Source organism: Pygocentrus nattereri, chromosome 14 (genome assembly GCF_015220715.1).
Source record: "Pygocentrus nattereri isolate fPygNat1 chromosome 14, fPygNat1.pri, whole genome shotgun sequence".
Classification (NCBI taxonomy): domain Eukaryota; kingdom Metazoa; phylum Chordata; class Actinopteri; order Characiformes; family Serrasalmidae; genus Pygocentrus; species Pygocentrus nattereri.
In genome coordinates, this window is record NC_051224.1 from 28,049,970 (window position 1) to 28,071,982 (window position 22,013).

The 22,013-nt window shown below is 42.0% G+C and overlaps 1 protein-coding gene across 3 annotated transcripts; it reads right to left on the reverse strand.

Moving 5' to 3' along the window:
• Positions 1-37: 37 nt before the first annotated feature.
• On the reverse strand, positions 38-21,479 carry tsen54 (TSEN54 tRNA splicing endonuclease subunit). 3 transcript variants are annotated; one of them, XM_017716995.2, is made up of 11 exons: positions 21,391-21,479; positions 20,734-20,892; positions 14,231-14,294; positions 6,125-6,208; positions 5,631-5,729; positions 3,626-3,678; positions 3,433-3,537; positions 2,410-3,029; positions 1,924-1,984; positions 679-792; positions 38-474 (listed from the first exon to the last, which is right to left on the reverse strand). In XM_017716995.2, exons 1-11 carry the CDS (start codon positions 21,450-21,452, stop codon positions 327-329), a joined length of 1,569 nt encoding a protein of 522 aa, XP_017572484.1. In that variant the 5' UTR covers positions 21,453-21,479; the 3' UTR covers positions 38-326. The 3 variants fall into 3 exon arrangements, with proteins under 3 accessions (XP_017572484.1, XP_017572483.1, XP_017572485.1); XM_017716994.2 differs by having other exon boundaries at positions 3,418-3,537; XM_017716996.2 differs by lacking the exons at positions 14,231-14,294; positions 21,391-21,479 and having other exon boundaries at positions 3,418-3,537; positions 20,734-20,864.
• Positions 21,480-22,013: the final 534 nt, after the last annotated feature.

Genomic DNA, 22,013 nt, shown 5'->3' on the forward strand with positions numbered 1-22,013 from the left:
TGAGTACTAGTGACATTATATAAGTAATTACATCAAACCACTTCACTCCCAAGTTTTAATTTTCTGACAAAGTCATCAGTTAACAAACTGTCAATGATAGTTAAGGCAAGAATGCTGCTGTTAATGCTGGAATAAATTCACATTATTCCAGTGAGAAGATTTTTACATTGTAGCACTACAAATGATTTCCAATGATTCAGTTCAATCCATATTAAAGGAATTCCCTGAGAAACTGTTTTTAATTAGTTAAAAGTTCCAATGATAGCAATTCAAGGTCCTTTTCTGCTGTGCAGACAGTATGTAACCTAAATGGTGGGCAAGATCCTTCAGTAGATATCAGTGGGCAGCTTGAACTCCTTGAAGCAGTAGAAAGAGATATCTCCATGGTCCACCACTGCAAATGTGACTGGAACATCCCCACTCTGGAAGGACAACTGCTTCATGACAAGCAGGTCGGGCACTGGACCATCAAAACTAGGTGAAGACAAGAAATTACAAATCAAAATCAAACCACACATCACAAAAATGTGGATCAATATTTAGCCCAAGAACAAAGGGTGCATGATATCATCAAATAAGCACTGCATGAATAAAACACCTGCTCTGAAGATCATTTACAACACACAGAAAATGTGTTGGTAAACTAGCTTATAATCACCCTATTGTGTTTCTGTTTACCTGCAAACACACATGCGTGTATAGGGCTTTCCAGGGTGACTCTTCTTAAAGTCAGCTACTGTGTCAGGCTGGTAAACATTGAAACAAATCCTCCACTGCTCTGAGGGAGGTAACCTGAGAGGGCAGAAGCTGAAGTGAGATATCAAATGTTGCCGTTCAAACATTGCCAAGGCCAAACATCATGCCTTAGCATGCAGCAGTATGCACCTGCTTTTAAAATATAAGGGAGGACAATCAAGGGCAGTTTTGGTTCCAAAAAGTAGGTGGGGGTCACAATGAAGCAGAATGCCACCCCATCCCTCACCTACACACAAACACACACACATCCACTCTATTTCTCCAGTCTTCTCTGAACTTGCAGACTCATGGACCTAACGTTCACATTAGCCAAAGCCAAAGAGCTGTCTAATTCTGCCAGGTGAATAATGCAGGCTTTTTGCACTTTCAGAAAGTCTGCTTGGAATACAGGTTTGCAGGTTTGACGTGACGACGATGAGCACTTCAATGAACGTAGATCCACAAATTTGTTAGTTAGCTAGCTAACATGATTTCAAACACACATTGCTCCAGCATAGCAATAATTCTCTTTGCATGGATGGTAGATAGCTAACCTAGCTAACCTTCCACTCAGACAACATTATCTGTACAGCAATAGCTAACTTTGATGTTACCAGCAACTAGAACTAGCTAAACAACTAAAGTAACTCCATTTCACTATTTATCTGGTAATGCATAGAACAACCCACCCACCCACAACCCAGACAGATAAGCAGTTTAGAAAAGGTGTGTGTGTGTGTGTGTGTGTGCACATAGAAACCTGTAACGTTACTGAAGTCAGTACTGACAGAATCTCGCCAATTGACCTGAATCATGACGGTTCAACAAAATATTAAGGCTCACTACTCAGTTCGGAGTACAGACCAGGTTATACCAGGTGAAGCTCACTGATTCATATATCAGTGATGGTGTAGTTTAAATGTGACAGCCTTTTAATCACTTTTAATCACTCAGGCCATCTTATAATACAGCTTCTATCATCTGGATTATGTGAGCTGGACCCTAGGAATAAATCTGCCTGATTTAATGATTTCCTTACAACCTCTATCTACTTCTGAGGGTTAAAAGGACAAAAAGTGGGGATGATGCATTCTTTCCCCATCCCCACTAAAACTAAGCCTGTGAGTGGAACATCAGAGCATGCTTTAAGCAAGTCAATGAGAAAATAAAGACAGAAACTTTAAGTACCTGGAGGCCCCATGCAGCAAATCAGAAGACTGAATCACACTGACTTGCTCCAGCAGATCACCTGTCCAACAAAAAAGAGGCAGAACAAATATTTACACTGGACAGAAAAAAACAAATAACCTTCTGTTCCTTTGCCTTTTTGTCTTTTTAATCACTTTTAAAGAAAAGTTTTGGAAAATCTAATCTTTCCTTCTGCAAATTCTCATTTTATCCATTTTACATGTGCATGAGAAATACATTTTTTCAAGGCAGCTTAAGTAGTTGCTTTTTGTGAATGTTAATGTCTCTTTGAAGGCTGACACTTGAGAACAGCTCTGTCGAGAGGACACATCTGTAACTGGCTGGTCATAGAACTGGAAGGATAAAAGAGGTGTAGTATAGTGTACAGAAGTAAAGAGTGGACAAAGTTGTCCCTTGATTCCAAACAAAGGTATGCACACATACGAATGAGAAGAAATGCACACATTTCTGCAGTGCAGAACTTACGGTGTGAATCACACTGTCCAGGCTGAGCGAGGGGTATAACGTCCTGTTCCCAGAGGTGGGCGGGTCTTTTCTTGAACTGGTGGCTCCTCCTCTTCTCCATCAGCTCTAAATATTCAGCCCAGTTCCTGCAGCGTCGTACCTCTCTGTCATTGTTAATGTCCCGATGGTATCTGTCCCGCTCCCTCTGCCGCTCCCATTCCCGCCGGGAGAGCCTCTCTGCTTTCAAATTCAGTTTCCTCAGCCAGGGAGTCACCTCACACTCTCCCACCTGCAGAGCCCCTGGGAGTAGCTTGGGGTCAGGGGCTGCCAGGCAGGCATGGCCAGCCCTGGACGAGCCCAGGTCAGGGAAACGGATGCAGCTGAAGTCCCATGGCCGAGCTGACGTATGTTGGCCTAAAGTATGTTGGACCTGGCTTGATGTATCTGTCCACCAGTTTCTCCTTGGAGCTCTGTCCAAATCTGTGTTAAACTCCATCAGCTCATCCTGGGGATTCTGCTCTGTTTTCGCCTGGTCAGGGGCTGTCTGGTCTAGGCGTGGATCAACGGTCATAATTTCTCCTTCACACTGTTGTGCAGGCTTTGTCTCCTCCACAGGCAGAGTACTTCGTTTGTCACAGTGGCTAAATGACATGGACAATCATTCAATCAGTCATTTATACACACACACAGTGGGGTCCAAAAGTCTAAGACCACTTTAAGAATCTAGAATTTTTTCATTTAATGCTGTAAATAAACAACAGGATGTTGACAAATGTAAAACAAAGAAAAGTCATGACAAAGAAAGTAAAATAAAAAGAAAGATTCTTCAGTGTTCCGAGGTGACTACACTAATGAAAGCAAACTCGTAAAACTGACCATGTTAAGTCCTTTGTATAAATAGGTCAGTTTTTTTTTTTTTTTTTCAGGCTTGCTCTTTCCACTGAAGATCATATTCAGATGCCTCTCAGGTAGATCTCACCCACATTTGATCACTCAAATTGTCATGCTTATAATATCCATAATGAAGACCTTTTATTAAATAACCTAGAGCCTAGAGGGCTGTTGCCATGTTTCCTCTTCAGATGTTTAGTCTGTTTATTACGGGGCAGAGGAAGATTCAGCTGTCGTTCATAGAGGGTTGGCACTGTACTGCAAGAGAAAAAACTCTTTTAGAGAAAAACAAACATATACATGTTTAACATATAAATGTTAAGGTGGAAAAATAATGTGAATTTACCTAGGATCAAATCTGTTTACCACATATCCCAGTCTCTTTAAATGACCAAACACCTAAGAAAGGGAAAAGAGCCATGCATGAAAATAGCAACAATTTGCCATCAAATACTGGGACAGTAAAGTCAAAACTATTTTTATTTTGCACTGTACGCTCAAGATATGTAGAATAAAGATAAATGCACATTAGCACTTGTACTGCACTTTTAGTAAAGTAACTTTACCTTGTTTTTAAAGCTAAACCTGATCTTTTTGTTCATGTGGCTTTTTGTCTCTTGTATAATATCCTTACTTTGCACACAATCTTTAGTACAAGTTTATCTCCTGGTCTCTATAGCAAAACTTACTTATTTGTGCTGTTCTGTCCAGATAAGAGCATTTCTCAGGATAGACACTTAACAATTCTGCTTTGATGTAATGTCCTTAAAACAAGTCAAAATGAGGCTCAGTGTTGTGTGTGGCCTCCACGTGCCTGTATGACCTCCCTACAACGCCTGGGCATGCTCCTGATGAGGTGGCGGATGGTCTCCTGAGGGATCTCCTCCCAGGCTGGACTAAAGCATCCGCCAACTCCTGGACAGTCTGTGGTGCAACGTGGCGTTGGTGGATGGAGCGAGACATGATGTCCCAGATGTGCTCAATTGGATTCAGGTCTGGGGAACGGGTGGGCCGGTCCATAGCTTCAATGCCTTCATCTTGCAGGAACTGCTGACACACTCATGAGGTCTAGCATTGTCCTGCATTAAGAGGAACCCAGGGCCAACCGCACCAGCATATGGTCTCACAAGGGGTCTGAGGATCTCATCTCTGTAACTAATGGCAGTCAGGCTACCTGTGGCGAGCACATGGAGGGCTGTGAGGTCCTCCAAAGAAATGCCACACCACACCATTACTGACCCACTGCCAAACCAGTCATGCTGAAGGATGTTGCAAGCAGCAGATCGCTCTCCATGGCGTCTCCAGACACTGTCACGTCTGTCACATGTGCTCAGTGTGAACTTGCTTTCGTCTGTGAAGAGCACAGGGCACCAGTGGCGAATTTGCCAATCCTGGTGTTCTCTGGCAAATGCCAAACGGTGTTGGGCTGTGAGCACAACCCCCATCTGTGGACGTCGGGCCCTCATACCATCCTCATGGAGTCGGTTTCTAACCGTTTGTGCAGACACATGCACATTTGTGGCCTGCTGGAGGTCATTTTGCAGGGCTCTGGCAGCGCTCCTCTTGTTCCTCCTTGCACAAAGGCGGAGGTAGCGGTCCTGCTGCTGGGTTTTTGCCCTCCTACAGCCTCCTCCACGTCTCCTGGTGTACTGGCCTGTCTCCTGGTAGCGCCTCCAGCCTCTGGACACTACGCTGACAGACACAGCAAACCTTCTTGCCACAGCTCACATTGATGTGCCATCCTGGATGAGCTGCACTACCTGAGCCACTTGTGTGGGTTGTAGAGTCTGTCTCATGCTACCACGAGTGTGAAAGCACCACCAACATTCAAAAGTGACCAAAACATCAGCCAGAAAGCATAGGTACTGAGAAGTGGTCTGTGGGCCCCACCTGCAGAACCACTGCTTTATTGAGTGTGTCTCGCTAATTGCCAATAATTTTCACCTGCTGTCTATTCCATTTGCACAACAGCATGTGAAATTCATTGTCAATCAGTGTTGCTTCCTAAGTGGACAGTTTGATTTCACAGAAGTTTGATTTACTTGGAGTTATATTGTGTTGTTTAAGTGTTCCCTTTATATTTTTGAGCAGTGTACTTGCTGATCTTCCACATTTATTGAGGCTCAATGTTTGTTCATGTCTACTGACTTCAAAGACAAATGGCAAAAAAGCAAAGGCTAAAATTAAGAACATACAATGACAGCTCTACTATGTGTGCTCAATCAGTGCCACAGGAAGTATGCAACCAGTTCAGTAACAGTTCAGTCAACACAAAGGGCCAAGACACCAGATGTGTTTGCAGCCAAAGCCACAATCAACAGTCAACTGCTAATACAGTAACTCTTACTAACTTGATACTGATGGAGAGTCACTGTTTCAGGAGAAAGAAACTGTTCATAACCTTCCTGGATGGATAGTGGAAGGTCCTGGTAGAACACCTGAACACTGCCCTGTTATGGTTAACAAAGAACAAAGATTTAATGTAATAACAGAAGGGGGAAAAACAATTACATAGTTACAAAATAAATACAGTGCCATTCAATCAGCTCCTCCTTACTATAGTTTTTATCTGACAGTGTGACACCACTGGCCATTGTTTACAGGCTTTCTATAATGGAGTCTAAAGCTGTGTTTTTAATAAGGCATAGAATTGGCCAGTTTTCTAGAAGTATTGATTAAACATGCAAAGGTTTGCTTAGGTAAGCACATTGTGATGTGGTTTATTACTACAACAATAACATATCATCCCTCTCTAAATATGAAATATGGCTCAATCAATGCTGTCAAGTGGGGACTGGATAGCAATTTTATTACAAAATACTGCATGGTCCCTACTGCCACTCACACATTCCATGAGGTAAAGAGCCTCCTCTGGAAGCAAGCACTGCTTGCCACGATCTGAAAAGCCCATGGTCTGCCAAAACTTCCCCTTCAAAAAACACAGTTTACAATAGACACAGTCATTTCCACAATGTAGAAAATGGATTGTCCTTGAAAAATGCAAACTCTTAACATAGATGTGAAGTTGGAAGAAATTCTCTGAAAGCTATGGTTAAACCAGAAATCTTTTACAGTTTCGCTTTAGCTCAAATGTAGTCAGTCAGCAAAGACTTAAAACAACAAGTATTGGTGTTTTAAGTCTGCTTCTTTAGTTCTGCACTGGAGCTACAAGACTAATTTAACTACCAAGTATAGTTATCCAGGCTTGTATTATATGAGCGCAGTCATGGGCTGGAGGTCAGGGAACCGGCCCTGTGACTGGAAGAGCTGACAGTACATGACTGAGGTGTCCTTGAACAAGGAACCTAACCCCCAACTGCTTCCCAGGCGCTGTGGATAGGGCTACCCACCACTCCGGGCAAGTGTGCTCACTGCGCCCTAGTGTGTGTGTGGTGTTTCACTGCACAGATGGGAAACTGCGCAGGTGAAATTTCCCCAGTGTGGCACTAATAAGGGTCACTTAGCTTATATCTATAACTGCAGCAATTGCCTCACAGAATCCAGTTGTTGACGCCCTTAAAGCCATCAATTTAAACACAAAAATTACTGAATAAATTATTAAATATTTGTATGCATTATTGTTATGCACAAGACAGTTAAAACAGCATAGCAATCTAAACCTTAACAACCCTTAAATATGAGAAGATCTATAAATGCGCACGATTATGCAAATTGTAAATCCCCACCTTTTCCTCTGGGGGTCAGGCCAGGCCCCTCAGCCTTTGCCTTCCAAATAACATAACACAAAGTGACCTGCTTAGGGATGAGAGAACCATTTGAGAGAATTTTTTGATTCCTTTCCAATCATTACTGTTGTTTTCAGTCCAAAAATATACGTAAGCTTGATCATTACTTTATTGCTTCAAAATAAACATTTATACATGACAGTATGGAAAAGTACGCGAAGAAGCTGCAACTTGAAACACTGCACTGCAATATTTGAAGTAGGAGCACCTCAATAAAACAAAGCTTGTAGCAGATTCACTCATTACTACTATTACTACAAAAATGCTGCAATACAATAAACTAGTTACAACTATTCACAATATTTACAACAATATTTATTTACTAATTACATCTTTGTTTTTAATGAGCAATATAATTTATGTTTAGTTCACTGTGTTCTCTTGCTCTGTTGTATTCATATGTTCTCAATATTTTACACAAACAAAAGAATAATGAAGGAAGTCAGTATGTTTTGAAAATGTACTGTCGCTCTGAATGGAAACCAGCCATTAGGGGTGTACTTGGTGTACTTCTGGTGCCAGTCCCAAGCTCAGATAAATGGTGAGGGTTGCGTCAGGAAGGGCATTCGGCGTAAAACTTGTGCCAAAACTATCATGCGGATCACAAATATGATTGCCATACCGGATCGGTCGAGGCCCGGGTTAACAACGACTGCCTCCAGTGCTGTTGTCCAACAGGGTGCCACTGGAAATTGGACTACTGTAGGTCGAAGACCATCAGAGAGGAGAGGAGGAAGGTGGGTTAGACGGCAGCGAGAGAGAAGGAAAGGCAGGAGTGTGGATGTTAGAGTAGGGACTCTGAACATAGGGACAATGACTGGTAAAGGCAGAGAGCTTGCAGACATGATGGAGAGAAGGAAGGTAGATATTCTGTGTGTCCAGGAGACCAGATGGAAAGGAAGCAAGGCCAGGAACACTGGAGGTGGATTCAACCTGTTCTATCATGGTGTAGAGAGGAAGAGAAATGGAGTAGGGATAATCCTAAAGGAACAGCTTGGGAAAAGTGTTCTGGATGTAAAGAGAGTGTCAGAAAGGATCATGAGCCTGAAGTTGGAGGTTGATGTGATTTTGAATGTGGTCAGTTCATATGCACCACAGGTTGGTTGTCAGTTAGAGGAGAAAGAGGAATTTTGGAGTAAGATGGATAAAGTGGTAGATGGTGTCCCTGGAGAGGAGAGATTGGTGATTGGTGCAGACTTCAATGCACATGTTGGTGAAGGGAACAGAGGGGATGAAGAGGTGCTGGGTATGTATGGTGTGAAAGACAGTAATGCGGAAGGTCAGATGGTTGTAGATTTTGCAAAGAGAATGGAAATGGTTGTGGTGAACACGTATTTTCAGAAGAGGGAAGGACACAGGGTGACATACAAGAGTGGAGGGAGGTGCACCCAGGTGGATTATATCCTTAACAGGAGATGCCACCTAAAGGAGATTGGAGATTGTAAAGTGGTGCCAGGGGAAAGTGTAGCAAGGCAGCATAGGGTGGTTGTCTGTAGAATGAGGTTAGAAACAAAGAAGAGGAAGAGAGTGAAGACAGAGCCAAAGATTAGATGGTGGAAGCTGAAGGAGGAGGATGGTTGCAGGCAGTTCAGGGAAAATTGTAACAGGCACTTGGGGGCAGTGAGGAGCTACCTGAGGACTGGGAAACTACAGCTAAGGTGGAGAGAGAAACTGGCAAGAATGTGTTGGGTGTTCGTCTGGTCAGAGGAAAGAAGACAAGGAAAGTTGGTGGTGGAATGAGGAAGTCCAGGAGAGTATTCAGAAGAAGAAGGCAGCTAAGAAAAAGTGGGATAACCAGAGAGATGAAGGGAGTAGGCAGGAGTACTGTGAGGCTAGTCGCATAGCGAAAAGAATGGTGGCAAAGGCAAAGGCTCAGGCCTGTGATGAGCTGTATGAGAGGCTGGACAGTAAAGAAGGAGTAAAGGACTTGTATCGTTTGGCTAAACAGAGAGATAGAGCTGGAAAGGATGTACAGCAGGTTAGGCTGATAAAGGATAGAGAGGGAAATGTACTAGTGAGTGAACAGAGAGTGTTGAGTAGATGGAAGGAGTACTTTGAAGAACTAACGAATGAGGAAAACGAGAGAGGAGGACAATGGGGGGAGAGATAGTGGATCAGGAAGTGCAGAGAATTAGTAAGGTGGAAGTGAGGGCAGCTTTAAAAAGGATGAAGAATGCAAAGGCAGTTGGTCCAGATGACATACCTGTGGAGGTATGGAGATGTTTAGGAGAGAAGGCAGTGGACTTTTTAACCAGGTTGTTTAACAAAATCCTGGAGAGTGAGATGATGCCTGATGAGTGGAGAAGCAGTGTATTGGTCCCCATTTTTAAGAACAAGGGTTATGTGCAGAGCTGCAGTAACTACAGAGGTATAAAGTTGATGAGCCACACCATGAAGGTATGGGAAAGAGTTGTTGAAGCAAGGCTAAGGCGAGAGGTCCAGATCAGTGAGCAGCAGTTTGGTTTCACATGACACATGAGGTCAGACAGGAGGGTCCATGGACCATGATGTTTGCAGATGACATTGTAATTGGTGGTGAGAGTAGAGAGCAGGTGGAAGAGAATCTGGAGAGGTGGAGGTTTGCACTGGAGAGGAGAGGAATGAACGTCAGTAGAGATAAGACGGAATACATGTGTGTGAATGAGAGGGAGGCAGGTGGAAAGGTGAAGATGCAAGGAGTAGAGGTTGTAAAGGTGGATGACTTCAAATATCTTGGGTCAACCATCCAGAGCAATGGACAGTGTAGAAAAGAGGTGAAGAAGAGGGTGCAGGCAGGATGGAGTGGGTGGATACGGATGTCAGGGCTGATGTGTGACAGAAGGATAGCAGCAAGAGTGAAAGGGAAGGTTTACAAGACAGTAGTGCGTCCTGCTATGATGTATGGTTTGGAGACTGTGGCTCTGTCTAAAATACAGGAGGCTGAGCTGGAGGTGGAGATGCTGAGATTTTCGTTGGGAGTGACAAGGCTGGACAAGATTAGAAATGAGCAGATCAGAGGGACAGTGAAGGTGGAGCAGTTTGGAGATAAAGCCAGAGAGGCCAGGTTGAGATGGTTTGGACATGTGTTGAGGAGGAATAGTGGATATATTGGGCAAAGAATGTTGGAGATGGAGCTGCCGGGTAGAAGGAGAAGAGGTAGACCTCAGAGAAGGTTTATGGATGTAGTGAAGGTGGACATGGAGATGGTTGGTGTGAAAGTAGAGGAGGCAATGGATAGGGCAAGATGGAGGCAGATGATCCGCTGTGGCGACCCCTAAAGGGAGCAGCCGAAAGAAGAAGAAGACTGTCGTTCTGAATGGCTGTGATACTTGCATAGCACACAGTTCCTTGTTTAAGTAAATATAAAGATATTTATAAAGATGGCACTTTGTTTACGACAGAAAAACACGACGACCGCTCACCAAAAACCGGACTTGGAGTTATTGTTTTTTTTTTGTTTTTTTTTTTTATCTGTCATGTCTGGCCATTTTTGCAATCGAAATGGTAATCCGAATGTACTGATGTACCAAACATATTTGTTTTCACAAGAAAAAGCTCTATAGGTTACTAAAGCCTATTCTTGTTAAAGTTTGTATTTTATTTGTTTGGCCAGGCCTGACAGGCAATAAAAAAGAGGACAGGAAAGAAAGAGAAGAAGGGAGGAAAGAGAAAAAAAAAAGAGATAATAATAATAATAATAATAATAATAATAATAAAAATAAATCATAATAGTGATAATTAAATAAGTAAATAAATAAATAGAAAATAAATAAATAAATAAATAAAAAAAGAAAGAAAAATCAAATAAAATAAGTAAATAAACAGACAACTAAATAAAAATAGAAATAAATTGGACTTGGATTTATTGAACGCAGATCCATTGTTCGGGAACCTCAAAGAGGCCCCATTCATCTAGGCCAACCGGCTGAGGAAACACTGCAGACGCCAGAAAAGAGGCAGGAGAGCTGGTATTCTCTGTCAGGCTGAGACGGCGTGCTAATCGCCCCCCACTCCTCAGCATACTACTGGCAAACATGTAGTCCCTGGACAACAAAATCTGCAAACTCTGGGCACGATTTGCAGATGACACCACAATTGTTGGCCTGATCTCCAATGACACTAAGGAGGCCTACAGAGAAGAGGTCAGCTTTCTGACACTCTGGTGCCAGGAGAACAACCTCTCTCTCAATATCAACAAGACCAAAGGGTTCATAGTGGACTTCAGGAAGCAACAGAGAGCGCACACCCCCATCACCATCAACGGAGCCATGGTAGAAAGGGGTCAGCAGCTTCAAGTTCCTCTGTGTTCACATCTTAAGAGGAACTGACATGGACCAAACACACCACACGGGTGGTAAAGCCAACTCAGGTGCAAAAGAGGTTCGTCTCGAACCCCCGCATCCTCAGAACATTGTACACACGTACAGTGGAGAGCGTTCTAACGGGCACCATCATCACCTGGTATGGAAACTGCACTGCCATTAAGTGGAAAGCTCTGCAGAGGGTGGTGCGGACAGCCCAGCACACCACTGGGGTCCAGCTCCCAAACCTTTTGGATTTATACACCAGCCGCTGCCTGAGGAAGACCAGGAGGATTCTAAAGGATTCCACCCACCCAGGCCACTGTCTGTTCTCACAGCTGCTGAGTGGGAGGAGGTACAGAAGCATAAAGTCCAGAACCAGCCGGTTCCGAGACAGTTTCTTCTCCTGGGCCATCAGTAGTGCTGGTGTATAGGCCTGTCACTGCACCTCTGAATCATCATTTCCATGGACAATCACCACCTCATTCACATCTCATCAAACTCATGCTGATCTTACTGCACCTTCAATCTAGCAAATCTGTACTTACACATATAGATTTATAGATCTTGTACATCTATCCATATCCTGTACAATCTGGAAGATTTCTATATCAGTATTCTATTGCTGTTTACCTGCAACTCATTTATTATCTACCTCAAACTAACTGCAGATAAAGTGAGTGTACAACAGCACATTCCGTAGTTTTATTTCATAACTTATTACTGTACAACTGTACATTCGAATAGTGTAATACTAGTGTTTGTGTATATTCAGAGTTGGTGTATACATGTATATTTTTTTTCTTACAGTGCTGCTTGAAAGTTTGTGAACTCCTTGAGTAGTTTAGATTGTTCCGTTGTTTTACCATGATTCTCTTATTTTATCATCACCAGTTTTTGTATATAAAATGTCAGGTTTATGTTTTGTCAAATCCATGTATTTGTTTTGAGGGAAATGTGTAAGTTGCCAGCAGACTACATGAAACATGGAATCCGAGCACGTGCAAAAGTAAATGAACCACAGCTGCATTGGTAAAGTCAATTAGGTAAGAAACTCAAATGAAACATGTGGGTGCTCAAGTAATCAATTAAGCAGACCAATCAAATGAGACATCCTTGGGAAATGTCTTGAGCCGCACTGATTAAAAGGGTGAGGAAACTAACCAAACCACTGTCGTGCCAAAGTGTAAAGCACACAGATCAACAATGCAGAGAGGAAAGGAGACATCCAAGGACCTCAGGAAGAAGGTGGTGACAGCCCATCGGCCTAGGGAAAGCTACAAGACCATCTTCAAAAGATTCCAGCTCTATCCATCCACTGTAAGACATATCATTTACAAATGGAGGGTACTCAGCATCACCGCAACTCTGCCCGGAAGTGGACGGCCACCAAAACCAAGAAGCAACAGAAAAATAATACTTCAGGCCAACCCAAACATCACCTCCAGAGAGTTGCAGAATTTTCTGGCAGCATCTGGAATAAATGTACATGCGTCTACAATCAGGCAAAAAAAAAATAAAAAAATCAATAGACATGGCATTCATGGGAGAGTTGCTAGAAGAAAGCCTCTGCTCTCAAGAAAGAACAAAGTTGCCTGTGTAAACTTTGCCACTCTAGAAGTCAATTCTCTGGACAGAGAGTCCAAAATGGAATTATTTGGCCACAATCACAGGTGCCATGTTTATAGAAAAGTCAACACTGCATATAAAGAAAAGAACCTCCTCCCATCAGTGAAGTATGGTGGTGGAAATGTGAAGGTCTGGGCCTGCTTTTCTGCCTCCGGACCTGGACGACTCCATATTATCGAGGGAACCATCAATTCCCAGTTTTGCAGTTTTTTTTGAACAATATATTGCTTTTGTTGAATAAATAATAAAAATATCTTTTTTTGTGTGCCTTATTTGGAAGGTCTGCTTCACAAATTGAGATTTGGCTGTTCATTTCATAAGATTATTTAATTTTTTTTTTTAAAAACAATGATCATGTTTGGGTGGATCGCAAACTTTCAAACAGCACTGTAGCTATATATATATATATATATATATATATATATATATATATATATATATATATATATATATATTTTTATTTTTTTTTTTATTTAAATTCTATAAGGGGGCTACGCACCTAAGGTTTCACTCACTTTTTACCTGTGTAAATATGATTGATTTGATTTGATTTGATATACTGGCTGTTGAAAATGTTCAGACTGCTTGGACGGCTAAAACAACTTATAATCAAATGGGAGAGGAGACGGAGAAAGAAAGTCTCTGTTGTGATGTAGCATTCACACTACCAATGTAATGCGATCATAATGAGACCTGACCACTTGCGAAGGTGGCTTAAGTGCGTGGATGACAATGTGTCACTGAGACGTACTGGACCTCATTCACAGTTATCATCCATTTATAACTGGATCATCCAACATGCACATAAATGCCAGGTGTGAACGGGGCCTTGTTTATGGCAATTTTCTGAATTTTGTCCTTATTTTTGTTGATTTCCTGCGTAACTTTACTTTGTACAGTGTGTAATTTAGGCATTCCATTTGCACAATAGTATTTGTAGCTATACAAATCCATTGTTTGTTAGCTGTATTATCCTTGCAGCCTCTGTGCAAAACTAAAAATGCAAACTATAGACATCAAGCATGTCTTGACTGATCAACTATAGGGTAAAGGTGGAAACTGCATAAATCTATTTTATGGCTGAACTATCACTTTCATAAATAGATAACTACAAATGATTCCTATCTCTAGCCCTAGATGCCCACCTGTACTGCATGATTTTCCTGTTATACACACCTGATCCAGATAAAAAAAGATTTGATATATAGCTAACAATATGAGAGCAGTGCAGGTGGACCTACAGAACTGGAACGAAAAAATACTGGAAGGGAAGTGCTCTCTATAGAGAAAACTCACTGCTGGTGTCTGCAGCTTCACTAGCTTTTCCTCTGGAATCCATTCTGCATTTACAAGGTTTCCACTACACAGGAATGAAAAAATAAGAAGCACACATAAAAAATAACATTAATATCGATTAAAAATCACATATTTACAAGTACATAGTAGTTGGAGGACAACATTGTTCCATCTTGAGTTCCTGAAAAACTGGATTTAAATCTGATTTGACCTGGTTTATCCACGGTGTTACCAAGTGGAGTTTGCTCTGTCCACCAGTATCATATAGCAGTACTCACAAAATGGTATCTAATGTCTTCAAAAAAATGACATGACTAACACATTTTTTGACATGACATATTTTCCAAATTCTTATATTGTATTTTATCATGTTGTGGGAAAGACTTATAGAGAGAGGGGTAGGGCACAGTGTTAGGGCTACATGGCCCTCCAAACGGAACTTTTCACAGGCTCACTCCAAATGGAGTGCAATGAAAAAAAAGAAAAGTGGGCAAGATGGCTGCGTGAGTGACCAAAGAAACCCACAAATGTAAGTATTTTATCCACTAAAAATTACAATAAACATTGTATATTTTTAAGTTTAATGTCGTTTCAGTGCCTTGTGGTCGTTTGTTCGTAACAAGCATAAAAACTCTAAAAGTATGCTAATGTCTCAGTAGTTAGCTAATTAATTTTCCAATTCCACCTTAAATAGTCCCAGCAGTATTGACGCCTGATGGGATTTTGATGGGTATTGATGGGAAAATTCAAACAAGAATAGCTGATTTCAGTTTTGCATTACCAATGAATTAGCGGTGGTCGATAATAAATAATTGTCTCAGACCTATTCTTTGAATGCATATGTTACCCCAGTGAGGTTCCTGAACTTTTCCCTTCTCTCCCATCACTGAAGTCGGGCCGGGTCACCTACAGAGCACCGTAGCTAATGAAGCTAATGAAGTTTTTTTTTTTTTTTAATTTGAGGGTTGTCCCAGAGCCATGTAGAGAGAGAGTAGCATCAACTCCATTCACTCCAATGAATCATTTTTTTCCAGCAATGGTGGATCATGGAGCTGCTCAATAGTACTTGGAATTTAGCAGCAAATAGGAACAAAACCTCGTATCTCCATTTTTGTTGTTTTTCACTTTTTGACATAATTTGAAAGTACCCATGGTCCTATATATGGTGTGTAAGTTCCCTGATGAATGGAACAACAGAAATTGTTAAGTTACAATTTTGGAGAAATGAAGTTTCCGACAACAGCGGAGCCGAGTTGCAGACTGGTTGTGATGCACTTGTAAAGGGTAAGACATTTAAAGAATCAGTTTATACAAAATAAGCACATCTGAATTAAATTAAAATGTATATTAAAGTGTGTCAGTGGATAATTCCATATTAAATTAGTAGATTTAAGGAACATTAAAAGGTAACAGATTAGGCTAGGATACTGAGTAAAGTTAGCAACCCATAATGTTAACCATAAACAGACAAGTAATTGTAAAATCCCTGCTCTTAATGTCATTTCATCCACTGTCGTTCAATCTTAGAAATAGCTTCTAAACATGATTTTTCACAGGGTGGGTGGGAGTTAAATATTATTAAAATTTAACATTGGTAAAATGAGAATATCATGATCCATTTTGGAGTACGAGCTTATGTAAGTTACACAACAAAAATAAAGCTATTTTCGTGATACGTCACTACTGATGTGAAGTTAAGAGTGCATATTGGAGACTTCAAAGAGTAAACAGATTTAAGACTTACAGATTAAAAGATTGCAGACTTTGTGATTCTTTTGACTATTATCTGTGCATCATGTTGCAGTTATTTTGAATTAATGGCAACGAACAGGGGGTGGGGGGGTTGGGTTCAACTCAGCCTAAAGACTCTCTACAATAAGACAACACCCCCACCTGGCACCCTGAGTCTCAACTCCCTGGGTTTTGCTATTCTTTACCTGTTCTGTATTTTTAATAAACAAAACATTAAGCTTCCTAATGGTGTGGCTTTTGGTTGTGAAATGTATGCAATGTCACATTGTTGCTGTTGTAATCTTTAGTGATGGTAATTTAGTAATTGCTCCTACTGACTTGAGCCAGCAATTTGTTCTTCTCTGTTCCACTGGAGAAACCAAACATTTTATGTGTAAATATCAATCCATCCATCCATCCATCCATCCATCCATCCATCCATCCATCCATCCATCCGCTTCTCTGGGGTTCGGGTCGCGGGGGCAGCATCCTAAGCAATGAGGCCCAGACCTCCCTTTCCCCAGCCACTTCCACTAGCTCCCTGGGGGGGATTCCGAGGCACTCCCAGGCCAGCTGGGCGATATCGTTACAGTGTGTCCTGGGTCTTCCCCGGGGTCTCCTCCCGGGTGGACTTGCCTGTGACACCTCCCAAGGGAGGGGTCCAGGAGGCATCCTAACAAGATGTCCGAACCAACTCAACTGGCTCCTCTCGACATGAAGAAGCAGCGGCTCTACTCCGAGTCCCTCCCGGATGACCGAACTTCTCAACCTATCTCTAAGGGAGAGTCCAGACACCCTGCGGAGGAAACTCATTTCGGCCGCTTGTATTCGCGATCTCGTTCTTTCGGTCATTACCCAAAGCTCATGACCATAGGTGAGGGTGGGAACGTTTACAGGGTATATACAGAGATTCTTAAGTTGAATTTAATACCTGAATTTAATACACCAGCATGACTTAAAGCGGCTACTGAAGTGGCTTTAAGTGAAAAGTAAATAAAGAAATCACTTTTTTTTTTTTTCCAAAGATATAACACATTTTTAATTATAACAATGTCATCACTGGACTCAAGAACTGCCCAGAAAGAGATCTCTGTAGAGTAAGGTGAGTGAGTATGTGCATGGAACATTCTCCACCCATCTATGGCCGCAGAAGGAGAGGGGAAAGCAAGAGGAGCTGGTGTGCTTCGTGAAGTCCTCTCTCCGGGCAGGAACATTGTGGAACAGAAAATGCATCGCTCGCAGAAGTTTTTCCAAGTTGCCAGGCTATAAAGCCTGCCTTCATGGCATTGTGGAGGGTATGTAGTCCACAGCTCCCAACCATTATCACTTGAGCACCTCCATGAAGCTCAGCATGCTCCTTTTGAAGGAGATCTAAGAACTTAAAATTTACATTGGGGCCATCCATTCCAACCGACAGAAGCTGCCTCATGTTCAACTGCGCAACACATTCATCCCACAGAAGAAAGATTGGATGAATAAATACTTATTGTCGAAGTAAACTGCATATACAGACAAACAGTAATGTATGCTTCAAATTGAACATTTAGACAACATTAGCCTATACTTACAAGAATAATTATCCTTAAGTAAAACATGAGCCAGGTGTTGGGTAACATTTGACAGAGATGGATATGTCAGGACAAGGCTTGGGAGGTATACGTTTTTTCATAGCGATGTACTCTTGACTGCCGGTATTTACGTTTCCCATGACGGTCTTATGTTGCAGAATGGCATACTTTGAGGTGAGAGTGCAATATCGACGTACTGCCATCTCTAACACAGCCTTTTTTGTAACAGGATATAGCTACGGTCTCCTGAATAGGAGTGCTAGATGTCCTATTATTTACTCTAAATAACCAGTGAGATTATATAAATATAATTCTATGGATATGATTCTATGTTTTTTGCGTGGGTGTGATGCCAACGGCTCCCATAATTATACACTAGACAGATAGTTGACTTAACCGAGATAGCTAGCTTGCTAACGTTAGCACGTCAAGCAATTTTGCCTGAGTAACAATGGGAATATGGCTAGTATGCTCGCTAGCTCGCTAGCACGTCAGGACTTCTACATGCATATTGTTTCAAACGAACGTGAGATTGAAATGTTCTTTTTAAATGACAGTAGTAATGTTGTCTAGCAAGGTGACATTTTATTGAGATGGCGATTTATCCATTTAAAAGCATTGCCATGGCGATCGCTAGCGTTTTAGTTACCTTACAATCAGACGGCTGGACATCTCTCTGTGCTCTACGGGATGCTTGAATTTCCCTACGGGGATGAATAAAGTACTATCTTATCTGACTTCTTTCTTTCTGGGTTTCAATTAACTTAAAATAAAGTTAAAAGCTCCAATGTCTCCGCTCAAATAAGGGTTGTAAATGCATTGGGGAGATGGTGTAAATTCCTACGAATTCCCTATTCCTGCAGTAATTCCCCATTACATTTAGGTGCTATCCTGTGTGACTCTCACATGAATCAGGCTGCATTTTCCTCGGAGACACTGCGGTTTACCCAAATAACCACCAGGTAAATAAAATATACATGTACAAATGTAAAAATAAAATATATCGCCGGTATTTTGTCATACCGCGGTACAAGGCATTTTCTCCATATCGCCCAAGCCTAGTCAGGAATGATTAATAAGAAAATAAACTTACTCTGTGATGTGCTGCAGCAGGTCATCAGCCAAAATTCTGAGCCAAAATATCTTGACCTGATACAGCCATCCTCCAAAAAACGAATATGTATGTCCATCTGTTTTTTTTTTAGGATTGGTTGAGGCTCTCGTCAAACATTAGAACAAACAGCCGAGCTTTGTTTATGGTCGTCACCAGTTGCTTCTTGAAACATGGCGCAATACCAAATTTGATAAAGTAAGCAGTTTTATCCTTGCCTAACGCGAAGGATTTCGCTATGTCGGAGTCTAGAAACATATTGCGAAAAAGCTCTCCAATGCCTTCGTTGGAATTGAAAGAGTGGTGTTTCGTTTGGCCCGAACACCACAGCACCTCAGCTCGCAACGTAGGTGGCAGTGGTGGCATTGGGTCTGCTGCTGTCTAGCATCTGAGCACCTGTTGACGACGCTATCGTTTGGAAAACTGCCGGCAGTAGTCCGGGTAGGGAGAGCAGTTGACGGCAAAGCAGTGGCGGTTGATGTCAGCGATGTACCACAGAACATTAAAATTGGAAGCTGCTCCCCACGCCTGTGCATCCTCCTCTGGTGGTTAGCGGACTCCATATGCGATTTTACCGCATTCAACCCCATACAGAGTATGTTGATGGTCTTCTTGCAAACGTGGCAAAAAGCCTCTCGGTTGTTGCTAACCACTGGCCTAAGCCAGTCTTTAAATCTTGGGTCGTCAAGCCAGACGTCGGAAAACTTGCACTTTCCCATAGTGTTTCGCTAACAGGTTTGGCGGCAAGCCGGCCAGGTATTTAGGTGACTGGCACGTGCGCGAACAAACATCAGGTCACGTCACGTCATATCACTGCAAGCAACATAAAAATAAATCTAATTTAAGGAATTTTAGGAGAAAAGCCTGCACTTAACACACATTCAAAAACGTCTAGGCAGTTGGATGAGGGTTCGAAAATTTAATACCTCGTCAGATGAAGCTTACACCCTGGTATACCGCGGACACCCTGGTATATCGACCAGTAAATCGAGAGCCTTGCCTTATGGCTCAGCTCTTTCTTTATCACAATTGACTGGTAAAGAGCCCGCATCACTGCTGACCCAGCACCAATCCGCCTGTCAATCTCCCGCTCCCTTGTACCATCACTCGTGAACAAGACCCCGAGATACTTAAACTCCTCCACTTGAGGCAAGAGCTCATCCCCGACCAATATGTTTATATGTGTACAAAAAAATATAAGTGTTTCATTACATACTGTCCAGCACTTTCACAGGCTCCTTCTGTTCTCTTTGGAAAGTCAGAATTTACAGTAGTCATCAAGTCATTATGATCACTGAAACAGCAAATTAACTAAAGATGTATTTATGTTAGAAAATTAATCTGATCTCAATTTTGAAACATTCCTTCCCTTCCCGTCCCTCTAAGTAGATCAATAAACATTAGGATATGACTGATGTTAAATACAATACAAGAACATAATATCTATAATATTGAAAAATGAATGTAATGAAACAACGAAACACTCTGAAACCATGTCGACATTAACCCAGCATGTCAACAAGGTAAGTAACGATAGCTGTTCAATCCTCAAACAGCAGCGAGTTTGACTTTAAAATATATCATATTGTTGTAACTCGTCACACACACGCGTTGGGTTTCTATATAAATATTGCAAAACAACACATTTATTGACTTCTAAGTACCAAAAGACGCAGTTCTGTCGCTCTGTTTCTTCCTGGAACTTTCTGAAGAAGCCGTCAATCACGTGATCATCAAGCATTTTGAACGTCTCTCTCTCTCTACATGGCTCTGGGTTGTCCCAAGCTTTCAACCTCTAGAGTGACACTCGAAAACAACGGTTAGGGGTTCAAATAAGAAATAAGATTGAGGCAAAATCTAACTCTGTTGTGTGTAGGAATTGATAAGCACCCACACGCAGTAACAACCGTGGACTTAACAACGATACTAATAGCAATGTAAAACTACCATTAAAACGCCCTAGGACTGGGCTTAATACTGGCCCTGGAACCAAACCTAATGGTGACACAAGTACGCAGAAGGTAAACTACTTATACACCGATTGTTCTTTTGGACCTTAAGTCCCAATTCTTCGAGACCTGTATGTCACTCACAGTCTCTCCACTCGTTCCTCCGCCACGAGTGTCCAGTGCTCATCCAAGCTCTTCTGCAGGGCCGCCCTCTGCTGCTCAGATCCGCTGAGCAAGAAGTCTTTCTGGCCCTTTACAGGAATCTTATGATTTCGAGACCGCGCATGGAGCAGCTCTGGTGGACTGCGAAGCAAAGAGGGGGAAAGGTTTATGAGACGTAGCAACGAACATGTACACAAATAAAAGACGACCGCAGCTTGGCGAGTTGTCTCCTAAAAACGATGTTCCTGGTTACTCAATATCATCTCGCTAACAGCAGAGACTCCACACGAGTCTGCAGTGAAGCGGTTAGTCTTCTTTCCAGTGTGTGTGACTCTACCCCTCGGGCCATTTAAGTCTCGCAAATTATATACAAACCATACGCCTGAAAAACATATTGGAACATCGACTAAAAACACGTTTATCTGTTTTCCTACATAGGGTAGCGGCTGAGTTCATTCAACAAAAGTTTGTTGTGTTGGCTAGCTTTAGCCGTCTCGCTAGCGGTTGTAGGGCCCAAATGCAACATGGTTAGCTGTTCAGACTAATGATTTGTCGCAGAAGAAGCCGTGCTCAGAGAATCAAAATGGGAACCCAGTACTTAGCAGCAGCACAATAAAACAGTTATTTAATCCCGCTTACCTTAGTAATTCATTACTAAATTCAACTTGCACAGCCTCTGTTAGAGTGTCTTTGGCAGCCATGTTTACAGCCTGCTATTTAGTTTGTGGGTCCTAGTGCGTATGAGGTAAACGTGTAATTGTGTATCTGTACCACGGGGTGGCAGCATAGTACAGCATAATATAGTGCATTTAAATGGAGCCCATTGCCCACTTTCTCAACAGGTTCATGAAAGTTCAGAAAGCACTGGTACCGACGCGTGAGAAACAAGGACACTGTAGTGAAGATGGGAGATGGGGATTTTTCTGCCACCACGTCACCAATAACGCCCTACTTATAATAAACATTTTGGATAAGGACTACTATGACTAAAACGTTTTTCAAGAAACGAAAACCACTGGAATGCTGAAGAATTTGAAGTTTCACATGGGGAGGCTTTGGCCAGTTCCTTGAGTCCTAACTAAACGTCCTAGCTAAACTTAATCTTGGACTATACTGCAATGTCAATATTGCACCTCTGAAATTCTTTAACAGAGCTAAGCTTCGGGCAATGCTGACCTGAAAATAGAACTGTGTTAATTTCATATTTTATTTGTCTTGTTATATAATCATAGAAAGCACAGCATTGCATTAGTCAGCCACAT

Bases quoted from the DNA above. Each gene is read 5' to 3' on its own strand.
- tsen54 (XM_017716994.2), bottom strand. From the start codon at position 21,452: ATGGCTGCCAAAGACACTCTAACAGAGGCTGTGCAAGTTGAATTTAGT. The intron at 5,730-6,124 runs GTGAGTGGCAGT...TAACCATAACAG, and splicing joins CTCTTTACCTCATGGAATGT to GGCAGTGTTCAGGTGTTCTA. The intron at 3,538-3,625 runs GTAAATTCACAT...TTTCTCTTGCAG, and splicing joins GTAAACAGATTTGATCCTAG to TACAGTGCCAACCCTCTATG.